Source organism: Coturnix japonica, chromosome Z (genome assembly GCF_054131305.1).
Source record: "Coturnix japonica strain WE chromosome Z, WE-NBRP24, whole genome shotgun sequence".
Lineage (NCBI taxonomy): Eukaryota > Metazoa > Chordata > Aves > Galliformes > Phasianidae > Coturnix > Coturnix japonica.
This window is the reverse complement of record NC_140702.1, coordinates 10564283-10579008: the sequence shown is the minus strand read 5'-3', so window position 1 is coordinate 10579008 and position 14726 is coordinate 10564283. Positions and strand designations below refer to the sequence as shown.

Below are 14726 nucleotides of genomic sequence, written 5' to 3'. Positions count from 1 at the left end.
TTCATGCAAATGATGGAAGGCACCAACTAGTGAAAGTAATATTTTTGGCCAGAAACGGACAGACAGACACGTTTATTGTCAAGATGGAAAAATATTTCCCTTCTACATGCAAATACATCTGTCAGTTGAAAAGTACTTTGTCTCTCTTCAACAAAGAAGAAAACAACTCCAGTACTACGCTATGTGACAGCAAACTAGAAAGTTAATTAAAATATTTCTTTATATACATATTTAATTGAATAATAACCTCAACCTAAGGATAAATTACGCATCTTAAATTATGAAATATCAAATTTTTACTGCTGTCAGCAATTGCTTTAAATGCTACCACATTTCTACCCAGAGAACTAATTTATACATTAGTGCTGGGAATAAAACCTTTTCCTGTCAGGTAGAATCGGAAGGATCAACACTATGTACAGTTTTTATATTACAGCTTCATTTCCGTTTGTACTTTCATTACATCTAAATTTATTTTCTTGTAGAAATGGTTGCTGTAGATTTTGATTAATAACTCAGCTAAGCATTAAAAGAATTAGCTATTTAGGCAGGGCACAACAAACATATTTAGAAAATAATATTTTATGTGGGAAATCGTAAAGAGAACAATAATTACAGATTGTGAGCAGTGTTTTGGGTTTTTTTTTCTTTTTTCCCCCTTTTTTTTTCCCTTTTTTTTTTTTTTTTTTTAATTTCCTCTAGGTAGGAGAAATCTGTTGGGAAAGCTGTTGTACCATAAATTTATGATCTGATAAGCATGTTCTGAAAGAATAGTAAATCACTCTTAAACTTGGCTCATGCAGCATATGTCTGAAGTCTCAAACTTGAAAATATTTCTTTAATTTAAAGATCTCTCAGCACTTTGTTTTTCTATATATACTCAAATGACTTGTACCAGAATGAATGATGTACTGTCTCAAAGCTACATAAAATCTATACAGAGTGGACTTATTTTTTGTTGGTATTAGTACTTTAAAAGCCATTCAAGCATGCAACAACTACACCTATATTTTTTTTGCATCAGTAACTGTAACTTCAAATGTAATAAACTGGAGGTTACAGAACTTGTACCTTTACACAATGTACATTAAATCCAGAAATGAGATTGTGAACCCTAACCTACTGCTTCATATGTTGGGATCAGCTCTCTTCCATGTATTACTATCTCCTTTATTACTAAGCATACTTCTGGCAAAAATGATACCAGATTAGGCAGCAAAAAAGGTTTTGCAATTTCACATAATAGAAAGCTTCCCACATAGAAAACATGCATTAGAGAAATAAACTTTGGACACTTGGTTATCCTAGGGGATATTCTGCTCTACAAGCATCACTGAATATAATCTGAATATATATCTGAATACAATTAAATGGTTAAAACTTCTCCAAGCCAGGTGAAATCTACATGCAGTTCAACTAAATACTGAAACATGCAACTGTGGTTAGATGGCTTAAAGCAAATCCTGCAAAATATGGAGAAATTCTTAAAGATACAATAAAAGTTTGCTGGAATTACATCTGCTTTCATAGAGCTTTAATTAAGGTCTTTTGGAGGAAGAGATCAACGCAAAAGGCTCTGAAAATTTAGCAAGCTCTGCTCCCTGCATATAAAAGAATGGTGAAAGAGACAAAAAACAGTGCATGAACTGCAATTCTCAGCGGGCTTTTAGCATAAAGATTGTTACCTCTGCATTTCTGAGCTGTTAATGCTTGAGATTACCTTTTCTTAATTGTTCCACAGTCTGATGGAAATCCCAGGAGACCTCCCTCACTGTCCTATCATGCCATCATCACAAAATCTCCCTTCAGAAAGAACACCAGTTGAACAACCAGGCCAATAATTAATATCGGATACACATAATAACAAATCACCTGCATGGTGATCCAAAACTGAATGTATTTATTGGTAGGAAGATCATCATACACTTATGACATCATGGGAAGGCAATGCTGACACATCTTCATTAACTTACAGCTTCAGCAAAAGCTGGACATTGTGATTTTGGACCTATTTTTAATTGGATTAAGAAGACTGATAACACAGCATTAGATATGACTAGGCAAGACTAACCAGATACTGAAGGCATACTACATACGGTCTAAGTTTAGATTTTCCTCTCCTCCTTACTCACTACCTTTGCATTATTTTTACCAGTCTAGCCTTTCTACTTGTTTCTACTTTTACTCTGTTCTACTTCCTTCTCCTGCTACACCATTCCTGAGCTCCTGAACTCTCCCTATCTTTCATGACTTCTCCACTCACCCACATCCATTGTTTGTGAAGCTTTTTAAAAACACCTTTTTATCTAACTACCAAATTAACCAATGAGACAGCAATCTGTCCCACAATGATCTTATAAAACTTTCTCTGTCAAAGAGGTGACTCAGAAAGAGTGATAGAAAACTGATACGAATAAAACAGAAATAATGAAGAATTTGAGAAATCAAGGGATTCTGCAGACCTACTTCCAAAACACGAAAATATGACTGAAAAAGTTCTACAGTTATACATTAAAGAATAGGGTGGGAGATCTACTCATCTATATTGCCTTAGCTTATAAGAAGATATTTAAATGGATTACTTATCCTAGCTGAATGTAGGCATAGTGTGCTAATAAATGGGTTCTGTACCTGCTATAGTGAAAAAAACCCAAACATTAAAACAGGATCTGTGGATGTGAAGAGCAATGCATTTGTACTTTACACCATTTGGTTTACTGATGTGGGAATATAAATATAAATAAATATATATATAATTCTTGAACACAATGTTAGTATCAAATTCCAGCCTTAAATAAGCACGAATCAGATTTTAAAGACATACCTTCATATACTTAGTGCAGTAATAGTTAATTAGACTTATCTGCTCTTTTTAGCTGAGGAAAGCAGACATGATGGTATGGGCAACCTTTACACTTGTTGAGTCACACACTTTATCCCACTGGAAGCCAGAACACAAGTGCATATTACTCAAATGAACCCTGGCAGCACTTGGTCCTGGGAAGAACTTTTATACTAACAGAGCCTCTTACATTAGAATGAGACTAAAAAACCAAAGTATAAATAAAACATATCTCACCACAGCACTTTCTATGACAGAATCTTTCCCTATGCAAATGATATTTATGAAACATCGTCTGTACCTGTGGGAAGACAGCTAGCTTTACTACTTCTATTTTAACAGTACAGAAGTGTGGAATAAACAGACAAGAAGAAGCCTTGGCGGTACTGTTTGCTGGAGTAATGCTATGCAACTTCTTTGTATGTTGGGAAAAAAAAAAGACCACAGATATATTTCAAGATGAAATGCTGTCATTTCTTCTGTGAATGCTTAATATTATAGCACAATTGAAAAAACAGTTATGAAACTGAGAGTAGATACCTATGCTATAAAAACAAATAAAACATTCTACTCAGCTTTAGTGTTTACTGATACAGTCTCCCCAGATCACCATTTTTTTCCCCCTCCCATTCCAATTAGCATGCTTAGGAACACACTGACAGCAAAAAACTAATGACTATAAATCACTGTTACAAGTGCAAATGAATTCCTTATTATATGATAGGTGTTTCATGAATGCCAACAGAAGATCAAGGTCAGGAAAAAGAATCACCACTTATTCATACAGGCAGGAACTGAAAAGATAAGTGAGAGAAATTAGATGGTATTTTGAAGTAGCTAAAAAGTAAAAGCTTAAGAGGTCATTAGTAATACTTTCTACATATTCCATGACCTATTGGAAGCAATGCTTTTAAGATTAGTACTATTTCAGTAATTAATCACTTTTGGGTGTGTTGGATAGCTCTTTAATCAAATTACCCCACGTTTCCTTGAAATAGTAATTGGCCAGATTTATCTCTGATGCAATTCATTTGACTTCTAGAAAGCTAAACCAGAGATGAATTATTGCTTTGATCCTTGTACCTCTGACATTAAGGCAGCACTCTATTTTACTGCTCTGGCAAATGAAAAAGAAATTACATCCATTAGGTCATCCTTGTTTTTCTTTAAGTAAAACAACATACTTCTATAAGTGTAAACTAAAACAATTATAGCGGTAACTTTTAAAGTTTCCAAAAACTGCCTTTGGAAACGATGAAAGTAAGAACCTGAATGAAAGCAGAAATGAGAGGGAGTTGTAAAAGTTGGGAGTGGTATTTTCAGCTCAACTACAGACCTGCAAAAGGATTCTGGCCAGCATATCGAAACAGAGTTTCAGATATTTGTATCCTAAATCAAAGATTTTAAGTAGCTAATCAACAGCTCTCATTTTAACACCTACACTGTGTAAAATCTTAGTACCTAAGAGCCACTTACAGTCTATTGATAATCTCCCACGTCTAAAACCCTTAATTAATTATTTATCCTTTACAAAAACTAAGTTTTTTTTTCCATTGTATTTCATCTACTTAGTCTTTCTTCCTCTTTATTTCTCACTGATTTCATTTATTTATTTATTTATTTTACTATTATCTCAGTTTTAAATGCATTATTTTTTAATAGCAGAATTATCCTCAGTATGAACATAAAATGTTTCAGGTATTTGGTTTTTGTTGGGTGAATGGCTGGGTATGTATGACGGTAACCTTACTATTCTAAGAGAAACTTTAAAAATATGTACAGCATTTTTTGTATACAGCGTGGGAAAACTATGTTCTCTACTCAGATTCATATCCTGGCAAAAACCAACTTTACAGAAATGTTTTTTCTACTGTGAAGTCTCTGCTACAACTTCCTCAACGTTTTTTTGTTCTACATTCACAATGGAACTGGAAGTGAATATTTCAAATATTTTGCTAGTTTTTAGGTCACTGATCAAATAACAGGAGCATGTGGCCAGTAATCACCTTTCAATATCAATGAATGAATCAGGCCTATTATTAACATTGTACTGTAGTTAAACTGCATTCTGCTGAGAAGAAGGTAAGTGGTTCTTAGGTACACAGTACATGCAACTGGTTGTTTAGTACTCCAAATATACTTCAGACAGAATTTCATCTGTGTCACCTTACTTCTTTTGCTGCATTCCTGTAGCAGGTTACAAAAACTTCAGTACAGGATCTGTTTCATCATCAGCAGCAATAGGATTAGAAAAATTAACTGCACATTACAAAGTAAATAAAAGCGACTACCTTTACCCTAAAGCCTGCTCAGGCTCTGTTTGCCCTGTGCTGAAGGCCACAAGCTTCTCTGGCAGAGTTACCAGAGAAGGTAAATCTGCTTACATTTCATGTTTTTGCTTTAAAGGTTTTAGGACATACACACATCACTGTGAAAAAGTACAACATTGCAGTCTACCTCCTTCCTGTCCACTCTCCTTGAAACAGCTTTGGAATCATCTCCTCCTTTCCCTTGCACATGAAAACCTACTACTGAAAAGCATTTTTGCAGATTACTTGGGATCACACACAAGCTCCCGATGCAACCCAGATTGTTTTTAGTGCCTTTACATGAACACCTCACTTAATACTGACTTGCCATTATTTTACTAGTGATTTTAAACAATAGCCTGTCTTAAGGAAAAGGTTTCAATCTTATGAAGTAAAGACTTCCTTTTTTTTTTTTTTTTTTTTTTTTTTTTTTTTTTTTTTTGATTAAGAATCTGAAAACAGTTATGGAAAAAATAAAATAAAGTAAAATAAAATAAAATAAAATAAAATAAAATAAAATAAAATAAAATAAAATAATAAAGAAGAAATGACCAGAACGGTTATATTTCAGTGAATATTTTTTTCTTAGCTGATCCATGATTTCATACAATTTGTAGGCTGATTGCTGATACCTTCATTTCAGTTTTACTTAGCCTCGGGAGTTTCCTGAGTCTGTTTCTTGTGCTGAGGATGAAAGCTCTTCTCTCTCTTTCATGTTTCTCATTTTTCCCCACAGCTCTCTTCCTCTGTTCCAAATTGAAGACAAAGCTCTTAACCAATGACAGCTATTAAAACTTCTGTTTCTTTCCCCTCGGTAATTTTTACAATTCAATATTTCCCAATTATTTTTTAATAAAATGAAAACATGTAAGGGATTGTGTTTGCCACTTTTGAAGGGCCAATGAAACACCTCTTTCTTACTTAGTGGAATTATCTTCCTAATCCTGACTAATTATCTTCAAGTCTATATTAAGGACACGCACAATAACTAGGCCAGTGGAAAGAGACCATAAATGAACACAGTAATAAATACAGACATCAGATTTATCACTATACTGCTCCAGCTTTCTAGTTTTAGACAGCCCTGACATCACAGAAAAAGCTATCTGAGCAGATTCACCTGGACTGCCAACCGAGTAAGAGGTCATCTAAATATAATAACACAAAATTGAAGAAGTGTGTGTTGTTTTCCCTTTTTCATATTATTGCCAAACTACAAGGATCCTCACCCTCAGTGATGTACAACAATAACATATTTTGTATGCATGCCTAGTTTTTACTACAATAATTGAACTAATAGTACTACTAATTGAACTAATCCAGCACTTTTGACCCCTACAAAATTAAAATTGATGGAATAGTTCACTGCAGCAGATGTGTTTAGAGGACGCAGTCTCCAACTAAAAGCAGTAACTTCCTGAAGCACCCTAAAGTTCACAAAATTATATGTGATTCTCAATTACTCAAATACATAGGGCACCCAGACAGTGGTAAATATGACTTGCCTACTCTGATAATATTTTCCAGTCTACTCTGGTAATATTTACCAGCTTTCTCTTGAACTGTGCTCTCTGGAGTACCTTCACAGAGCATCACAAGCAAGACAATTTACTGAATGCAAGAAGAAAATATTATAAATTCAGTAATACATGTATATAATTTATAAATAAATAAGTATACATATATTCGGGAGAATATATGCTTAAAAAAAAAAAAAGACAAAAAACCAAGAATAACTGATAGGAGTGGGCTATCAAAGAAGTTTGTAGACCCCTGCTCTAGAAAATGGAAATGACGCGATTCAATCCTTCACCATTATTCCCAAAGGATTTCCAGATACAGAGGATATACTAGATATGCCAGGAGTAAGAGAAAAGTAGTTAGAGTAAGTCATGCTATGTTCACATAAAAAATAACAGATTCGTATAAATAAGATCTTTTAGCAATGGCTACCTAGCCTTGTAAATGACATAAAATGCCAACTGTGCTACAATCACTGTTTCTCTGTCATCCATGTTAAAGCAGCAACAGTACTACCCTCATCCTACTTTCCACAAAAGAAAGCAGAAAAGTTACTTATTTTCAAAACCTTTACTCAATTGATCCAACTACCACATGATGTTAACTGGGATTATGTAATTTATTCTCACTAATTAACATGTGCAGCTGTTTAAAGGAAATGTTTGCCTGTGTAAATTTCTAAAATGTCTACCGGGATTATATTTATTTATCTATCCCTTATCTGCACATTGTTGAGAATCTCCAAGATGTTAATATTCTAATGAGTATAACAGAAAAGAGGAAAAGAAGGCCCTTTTCATGTCAGTTTATGCAACATTTTCATAACTAATAGTTTGCAGTAGTCAGTAAAACTTGGATCTTTTGAGCTTATCTAGTACAACCAGCTTCTTAAAACAGATCTAATGACATCAAGCTGCTGAGAACTATGCTCCATTTTATCTAGAATATCATCAAGAATGGAGATATCACAGTATCTCTGCACAAACTTCTTCAATATCTGATAGACTTTGTGGTCAACAGAAACCAAAACAATTAAGCAAACAAAATCTCCTTATAGCTAACAGGAATTTCCCTTGAAACCACTTGTACCAGTTAACTCTTGTCTTTCTATTCTGCTGTCTAACAGGAGTCTGGCTCTGTCTTGTCTCTATTTCCCCATCAGGTAGTTGAAGACAGCAGTTCTTTCTCTTCCTCTGGTTCTGTTATGTGCCAGGTGCTCCAGACCTTCAGCCATCTCTGACATACTTCAGTACGTCAGTGCCTCCTCATTACCTGAGATCCCAAACCTGAACACTGGGCTCACAGTATGGTCTTGACCACATGGCGCTGGGCAGCCTGGTCTGGTGGCTGGTGACCCTGCACATATCAGGGGGATTGAAACTAGATGATTATTGCAGTTCTTTTCAACCCAGGTCATTCTACAACTCTATGATGATGATTCTATGACATCTGAGAGGAAAAAATTCTTATCTAACCTAAAGTTTACAATTAAGTAATTGCACCTTGCAAAACTGGTTCACGTGTCTGAGAAAATTAACTGTACCAATATTTGTAGTAACTTAAACTAACTGTTTGAAAGACAAAAAAACAAGAAACAACAGAAGAGACAGAAAAAAAACTACTAACATTGCTGCCCTGCAGTAATACAGAGGGAAAATATCAATGTCTTAGTTCCTTCAATCCTTGTTCAATGATAAGCTATGAATGATGTGGCTGTTTGCTTGAGAGGTAAGTATTTTATGCTGTCCAAAGACACTGTACTGTTGGGCATGGCATGTGGGGTGTAACCATGTGAAGCCATTCTGTGACATTATAAGGCTGCATGTCACAGCCTCTGTGACAGGGTCCTGAAAGACATTTTGGAACCTAAGGAGTGCTTTGGAGAATGTCAGCTAGATCAGGACTGCTAATAATTGCATGTGAGACATATGCTTCCATGAGAGTGAAAAGTTTGGAGGAAAACTGGCAATCCAGACATGCTGAAAATACCTGACTTTTATGGTACCTGAAGCATGACTAATTAGTGCTGATTTTAGGGCATGAAAATTGTTCTGAACATCAAGACAAGCCTAAGCTTACAGAACAAAAATCGGGTTAATGCAACCAACCCAAAATTAGCTTCACTGTACTCCATAGTAGACTAAGGGGTAAATTCAAACTGCAGTTGCTCAGCAATGGTAATTTGTGCTGAAGGCATGGAGGGCAAGCAGTTCTAGACCTAGCAAGACAGTAAGTTGGAAGGAAGCACTGACCCAGAGACAGAAAGGCTCTGTGTGAGGGAACAGGGTTTCCTTTGCCAGTAAGACACTGTCAGGGCTCTGTCTTGCATGTAAGGTGCAATGTGAGCATTCTGGGATTGCCCAAATGTGGGCTGAAGTTCCCTGTGCTGACAAACAGGAGCAGTGCTGAGTAAATGTGTGTGAGTCTGATCACAGCACAGCTCTGCAGGCTCCTCACAGGAGTCACTGTGCCTAATGCATTGCTCTTTGTATTAATGCACTAATATATGCCTACTTCATCTCAAGGAGTACAATAAAAGTGTACTACTATCTCCTATTATTCACTGTTACCAGAAATAGCAACTGCATCTCAAATCTATAAGAAGGAAACAAAATCACCTGCATGCAGTGCAACTGGGAGACCCAACTAGAGAGGATGCACCCTTTCAGAGAGCCATCTAGGAAAGATTCCAAATGATTCAAAAAGAGATGACAGGTCAGGATATGATTTGAGTCAGTATAAGTAGACTTCTGGTTTAGCTTGGAGTGATCTAACAGTTAAGTTCCTGATGTACAAAAATAAATCTTAATCCTGAAGGATAAAGCCATATTTCTTGTGCTTCTCAATAGTTAACATTCCTATGTCTCCATCTCCCACAGGTGACCACAGACAATAAATGAACTTATTAATTTTTGAAGAAGCTTCTTATTTTTTCATTATTATCTGATGCATTTTCAAGAGTAATGGTGTCTTGTCATTGCTGACACAGTAGTCAAACTCCAAGATCTATTGCATTTCTTTTAAATAAGGGGTATAGATTATCAATTTATCAATAGAATCTCTGTATACAGATATATACATGAGTATACATACACATATATCTAAATGGAAGAGTACAACTCCTTACGTATTTCTTGCTGATTAGTTTGACGACTTTGTAAACCCATTCTTTGGCTGTAAGGAATACCTTATGCTTTGCCAGGTTCCAATACCAGTTCTTCATTTTTTCAAGTTATAAATTTGAAATGTTGTACCATTAAATGCTACAGCTCATCTGGATTCTTCTTGAATTTCTGAAACTACCTCCCAACTTCCCAGTACTACACTTTATTATTGAAAGGTTGCGCATTTCACTAATGTGCTAGCTTATAAACAGGATCAGGACTAGTTCTATTCCGTGAGGGGGTCTTAGAGACTATTACACATAAATGCTTCTAACTACTTTTCCTCTCCAAAGAGATCCCTCTGTTAAAATTGCACTGTTTTTCTTCTAGGGGAAAAAAAAAAATAATCGCTGACTGCTCTATCATAAAATTGCAACTCACTGGAAACAAACATTCTTCAAAATAAGACTAGGATAAGTAAATGCTTTAAAAATATATTTCTAACTTCCACAGCAATACTGTTAAAATTCAAAAGTGTGCTTTTTTGATTAAAAAAACTTAGCAATTAGAATAAAAAAGACAGTAAGATTTTAAAAGCCAGCTCTTCAGCTTATAAAATTTTCAGCATTTCAACATCTAGTCCTGACATGAGTGGGCAAAACATGGGAGTATTGTGAACATATTTGAAGGATTAGAAAACCATTTTCCGTGGTAACTGCATGAGGTGAGGACTGGAAATGCTCTGTATGTGACAACACTGCATCTCAAATGGATCACAAGATACTGAGTACTCGAGCTTTGTTAACACCAAAGACAAAGTTTATAAGTTTAACACCAATACCATGAATAAAAATCAATACCAGCTGAGACGTTACAGCAAATATAAATGATATCACTGATGGAAAAACTGTCACAAGAATGATCAGAAAACAGAAGTGCATTAAAACAAAAATTAGCAGAAACATACCAAGCTGAAACGGCTCATTGCTCACTCTTTTGGTGGGAATCTTCCACCACTTCTTTGCTCCAGACTATTATTTTCATATCAACCTGTGAAAAACAAAATAAATTAAAAAAAGCCCAACAACTGAACAAAAACAAAACAGTGACATTAAAGTCTTTGGATACAACAACTTGATTAACAGAGTTGGAAATCTTTCAAAAGCCTAATATAACATTTCATGTTCTCTTTTCATTATATTTGTGTTTAAGACTGAGAGCACAGCAAATCACAAAAACAAGCAGTATAATCTGTTATATAAAATATCTCCTTAGTTTCCTTTTAATTATGGAATTCAGTAAATCATAATGGAAGCTTTATAACTCTAGTAGTCATATGCAGCAAGAGGTAAACCCTGACATGAACCAATAGGGATTGTGAGAATACACGGATTCTTGAATGTCTCAGTTATTTTCCAAAGTCTATTTGCTATTCCTGCCAGTTTGTATTGTCTGGGGAAGAATTATTCCAGACATGGATTAATAAAATAAAATTAAAAACTTGGCCTCCAACACCAAAGAGCCAAAATTCACCATGCAGCGATTCTTCACTAAAAATTCTCTTTCTTCTGGTTATATGATCAGTTGTAGTATCATTCTTCAAGTTAATACTTAGAGTTGCACTTACACTTCAGATATTCAGTTTGGAATATCAAAATAAGCTTCCATAATTTCACTTAAGCTAGGGTATGGCCTCAGGAAGAATGAGTTACTACCAAGATAGGCACTCTGAAAATAAGACAACTCTGTTTGGATTCTCCACTTGAAACAAACATTAATACTTTGGTTTTACACAGAAGTCTTGTGGTACATAAAATTAAAAGAAGTCGCCAAAAAGTAATATATTCAACTGACAGGACACTTAAGATGATATGAGTGATACAATTCTTTCCTGGAATAATGCACTCAACAGCATAGGCTTAAACTAGGTACAGTTTAGTACTTAGAGATGCTAGAGTAGTTGGGGAGAAAGGTTTCTTCTTTGCAAATGCCTTTTTGCATAATAATAGGAAACACATACTAACAAAGGGAATAAACCCTAAAAATATGGAGTAAAGTGAATAAAATTAGCACAAGCATTTCTCCAGGTGCACTCTTACCTGTTAACTCCCCAGACATTAGATTTCCTGAAAAAAACTTAATGAGAGGCTTGAGAATCTGAAGTTTCTTTCTGTAAACAATCCTAATAGTAGCTCTTGACATTCTGTCCTTAAGCCTTCAGACTAGACAACTGCTTATACCACAGGACTCTGCTCCCTACATTCAGTTGTCCAGCAGCTTTTTAAAGCCAAAGGATTGTGAGTGACAATCAGAACTGGACCAATGGTATCAGAGTTTTTGAAAATTTCCCGTGAAGTATAAAGCAGTCACAACATAACTGGCTGGAAAGGACCTGAGGAGGTTTCTAGAACAATATCTCTCTGCAGGGTCAGCAGTTGAATTCAGATCTCTTTTGCTCAGGGATTGGTTGAACTGAATACTGAAAAACGTGTTCCCATCATGTATTTTGTTAAAGAACGTAAGTTGAGAGATAGTATTTAAGTAACTTTAAGCAGTTAACACAAATAAATAAGGGCAAGACATCCCTGTACCTATTTGCTTTGAATTCCTCTTCAGGAATTAGCTGTCATAAGACAATATGCATGCCTCACGTCTGCTATATGTAATGCAATGCAAATTCAAAGATGAAAGATGAAAGAGGCATCACTCAGAATCTTGTTATTTATGACACAGTATGTTTTGGATATCCACCCATTTTTAGATATTATTACTTCTATATCTAGATACAATGACTCAGTTAAATTTTGCCCCAGTCCAAATTTATATGACAGAATAGCTTTTCCTGCCAAACTATTTTTAAAGCCAGAAAAATAGCCAATTCATCCTCACTATAATGACTGATATTTACTAGGTCAATGGATAATCTGATGTTATAAAAGAATCTATTTTTAATAATACCTACTTAGAATGCATCAAAGCTAAGAGAATAATTTCTGTTTCATGACTAGCTTTCAAGAACATTCTATTACTGGAACAAATAAGAGATACTATTCAATTTCCCCACTGTTCTGTTTTATTTTCAGAGTGCACTGTTTTAAATAATGTTCCTGGTAATGTATTATGATGAATTACATTGTGTGACGTGTAATACTTAGGAGTACTCTAATATTAACCTGCATTATATACACACAGCGTATTGTTGGGAAGGGCTATAAGAAAATCCACTTGACCTGTGAAATATTTGAGAGAACCACTGAGGAAAGCCAGGGAACATAGGCTGAATTCAGCTATAACAAAGACAAAGAGGCAGTCACAGTGAGCCCAGAAGATGAATATTAATTACTTATACACCTAAAATAGGAAACACTGTATTACTTCAAATTACCCTGTCAGAAAATTCAGGAACAAGTGAAGTTCAACATATACAAGTATACTTACATGTACTGATGCAAGAGGCTGCCTAGCATTTCTAGGGTGCAGTGCCTAGCTTCTTATTTATTTTAGCTCACAGCAGATGTGTTGGATGAACTTATATTGACTTATTTTTTTCTAATATCACAGAAAAATTATTGGCAAACTTATGTCTACTAATTTACAAAGTATAATTACATCACCTTAGTTCTGTGATAACCACACTAACACCTTTTCAAAGATTTGTCTTTTAATACAGATATCTCAAAGGTAAGGGCAGTATTTGTATAGAAAGAACAAGGTTCAGTGGGGATAGATGCAAGAATACCCTGGTCTCAGCAAGTGGTAGTTGACTTGGTCTTTAAGGCAGTATAACTCATCTACATGATAAGCTGAAAGAAAACAACAGAGGAAGAAAGACATATTTTTATGCTATGTCACTTTTTTGTTTTCTTGTTTGTTTGTACTAATTACTGAGAACCACCCGGGACTTGGATGCTTCAGGACATCTCAGACTTCCTTTGTATACTCAGGATTAAGTCAAAACATGTCCAAATTTCTCAGTGGAAACACTGTCTTCTGAGATATGCAACCTATTTTCTGAGCTATTCTAGTTTCCAGCATAAATCTCAGTAAATATAAAAAAAATGAAATCACATTTTCTGACAGGAATTTAAATTGACTGCTCCTGTAACATATGGCTACCTTCTATTTCACCGCATATGTAAACTATTATGGCGTTGTTTAAAAACTAATGATCTGAATGTATTTTAGTCCTGAAAGTTATTGGGAATTTTTAGCTAATACAGTTATCCTATTTATTTATTCATTATATAATTCTATTTTTAAAATCTGGAAGATAGGAAAAAAAAAAACAAACAACAATTTCACAGCCCTGAATTAAAAATAAAAATTAATGGAAACCGGGTGCATTTTAACTCTTGTATGTGTTTTTAAGGATCTGAGGATGATTCAGTCAAGACCTTTGATATTCCTTCCTATAATATTTACATGTCTCAGTAGTAAACATTTGCATCCCTGGACTATTCATACAGAGCTACTGCAAAAATAAACTCTGAACTTGATTGACCTAACATATTATTCAACACCTTTGACTAGCTGTTTCCTCATATGAACTCTTCCTTCCAATCTCCATTCCTGTTATTTAAGGTACAATTGTATAATTAAACATTATTCCCAGACTGGCATTTGTAAACATAACCTACTGCTATAAGCATTACTTGATTTATTCTGAAAGAAGATGGAATAATTCTGAACACCAAACTGGGACTGATACACAAGAGGAGTGTAATAAAACAGGAGGAATGGCAGCAAAAGCATGGAAGCAAAACATAAGTTTGGACAGAAGATTACTATTCAAATGCTCAGTTAGCATTCTTTCAATCTGAAAAATCAGGGACATGAAATAAACACATTTCAGGCTTCATTCCACATTTGGTGGCATTGGAGTAGGCTCAATCATAAATTATTGTCTCATTAGGCAGTAAGAAGTAACAGAGATACTGAGTTATGGCTCCT

General features: G+C 34.9%; 1 protein-coding gene across 7 annotated transcripts in view; it reads right to left on the bottom strand.

Moving 5' to 3' along the window:
* The window catches only part of LINGO2 (leucine rich repeat and Ig domain containing 2), a 454439-nt gene that overhangs the window by 198683 nt on the left and 241030 nt on the right, over positions 1 to 14726 (bottom strand). For all 7 annotated transcript variants that reach the window (XM_085528789.1, XM_085528791.1, XM_015849935.3 and 4 more), the window contains exon 4: positions 10744 to 10826. In XM_085528789.1, the coding sequence (XP_085384915.1) occupies positions 10744 to 10761 (18 nt within the window). In that variant the 5' untranslated portion in view covers positions 10762 to 10826. The remainder of the gene's footprint in view (positions 1 to 10743; positions 10827 to 14726) is intronic.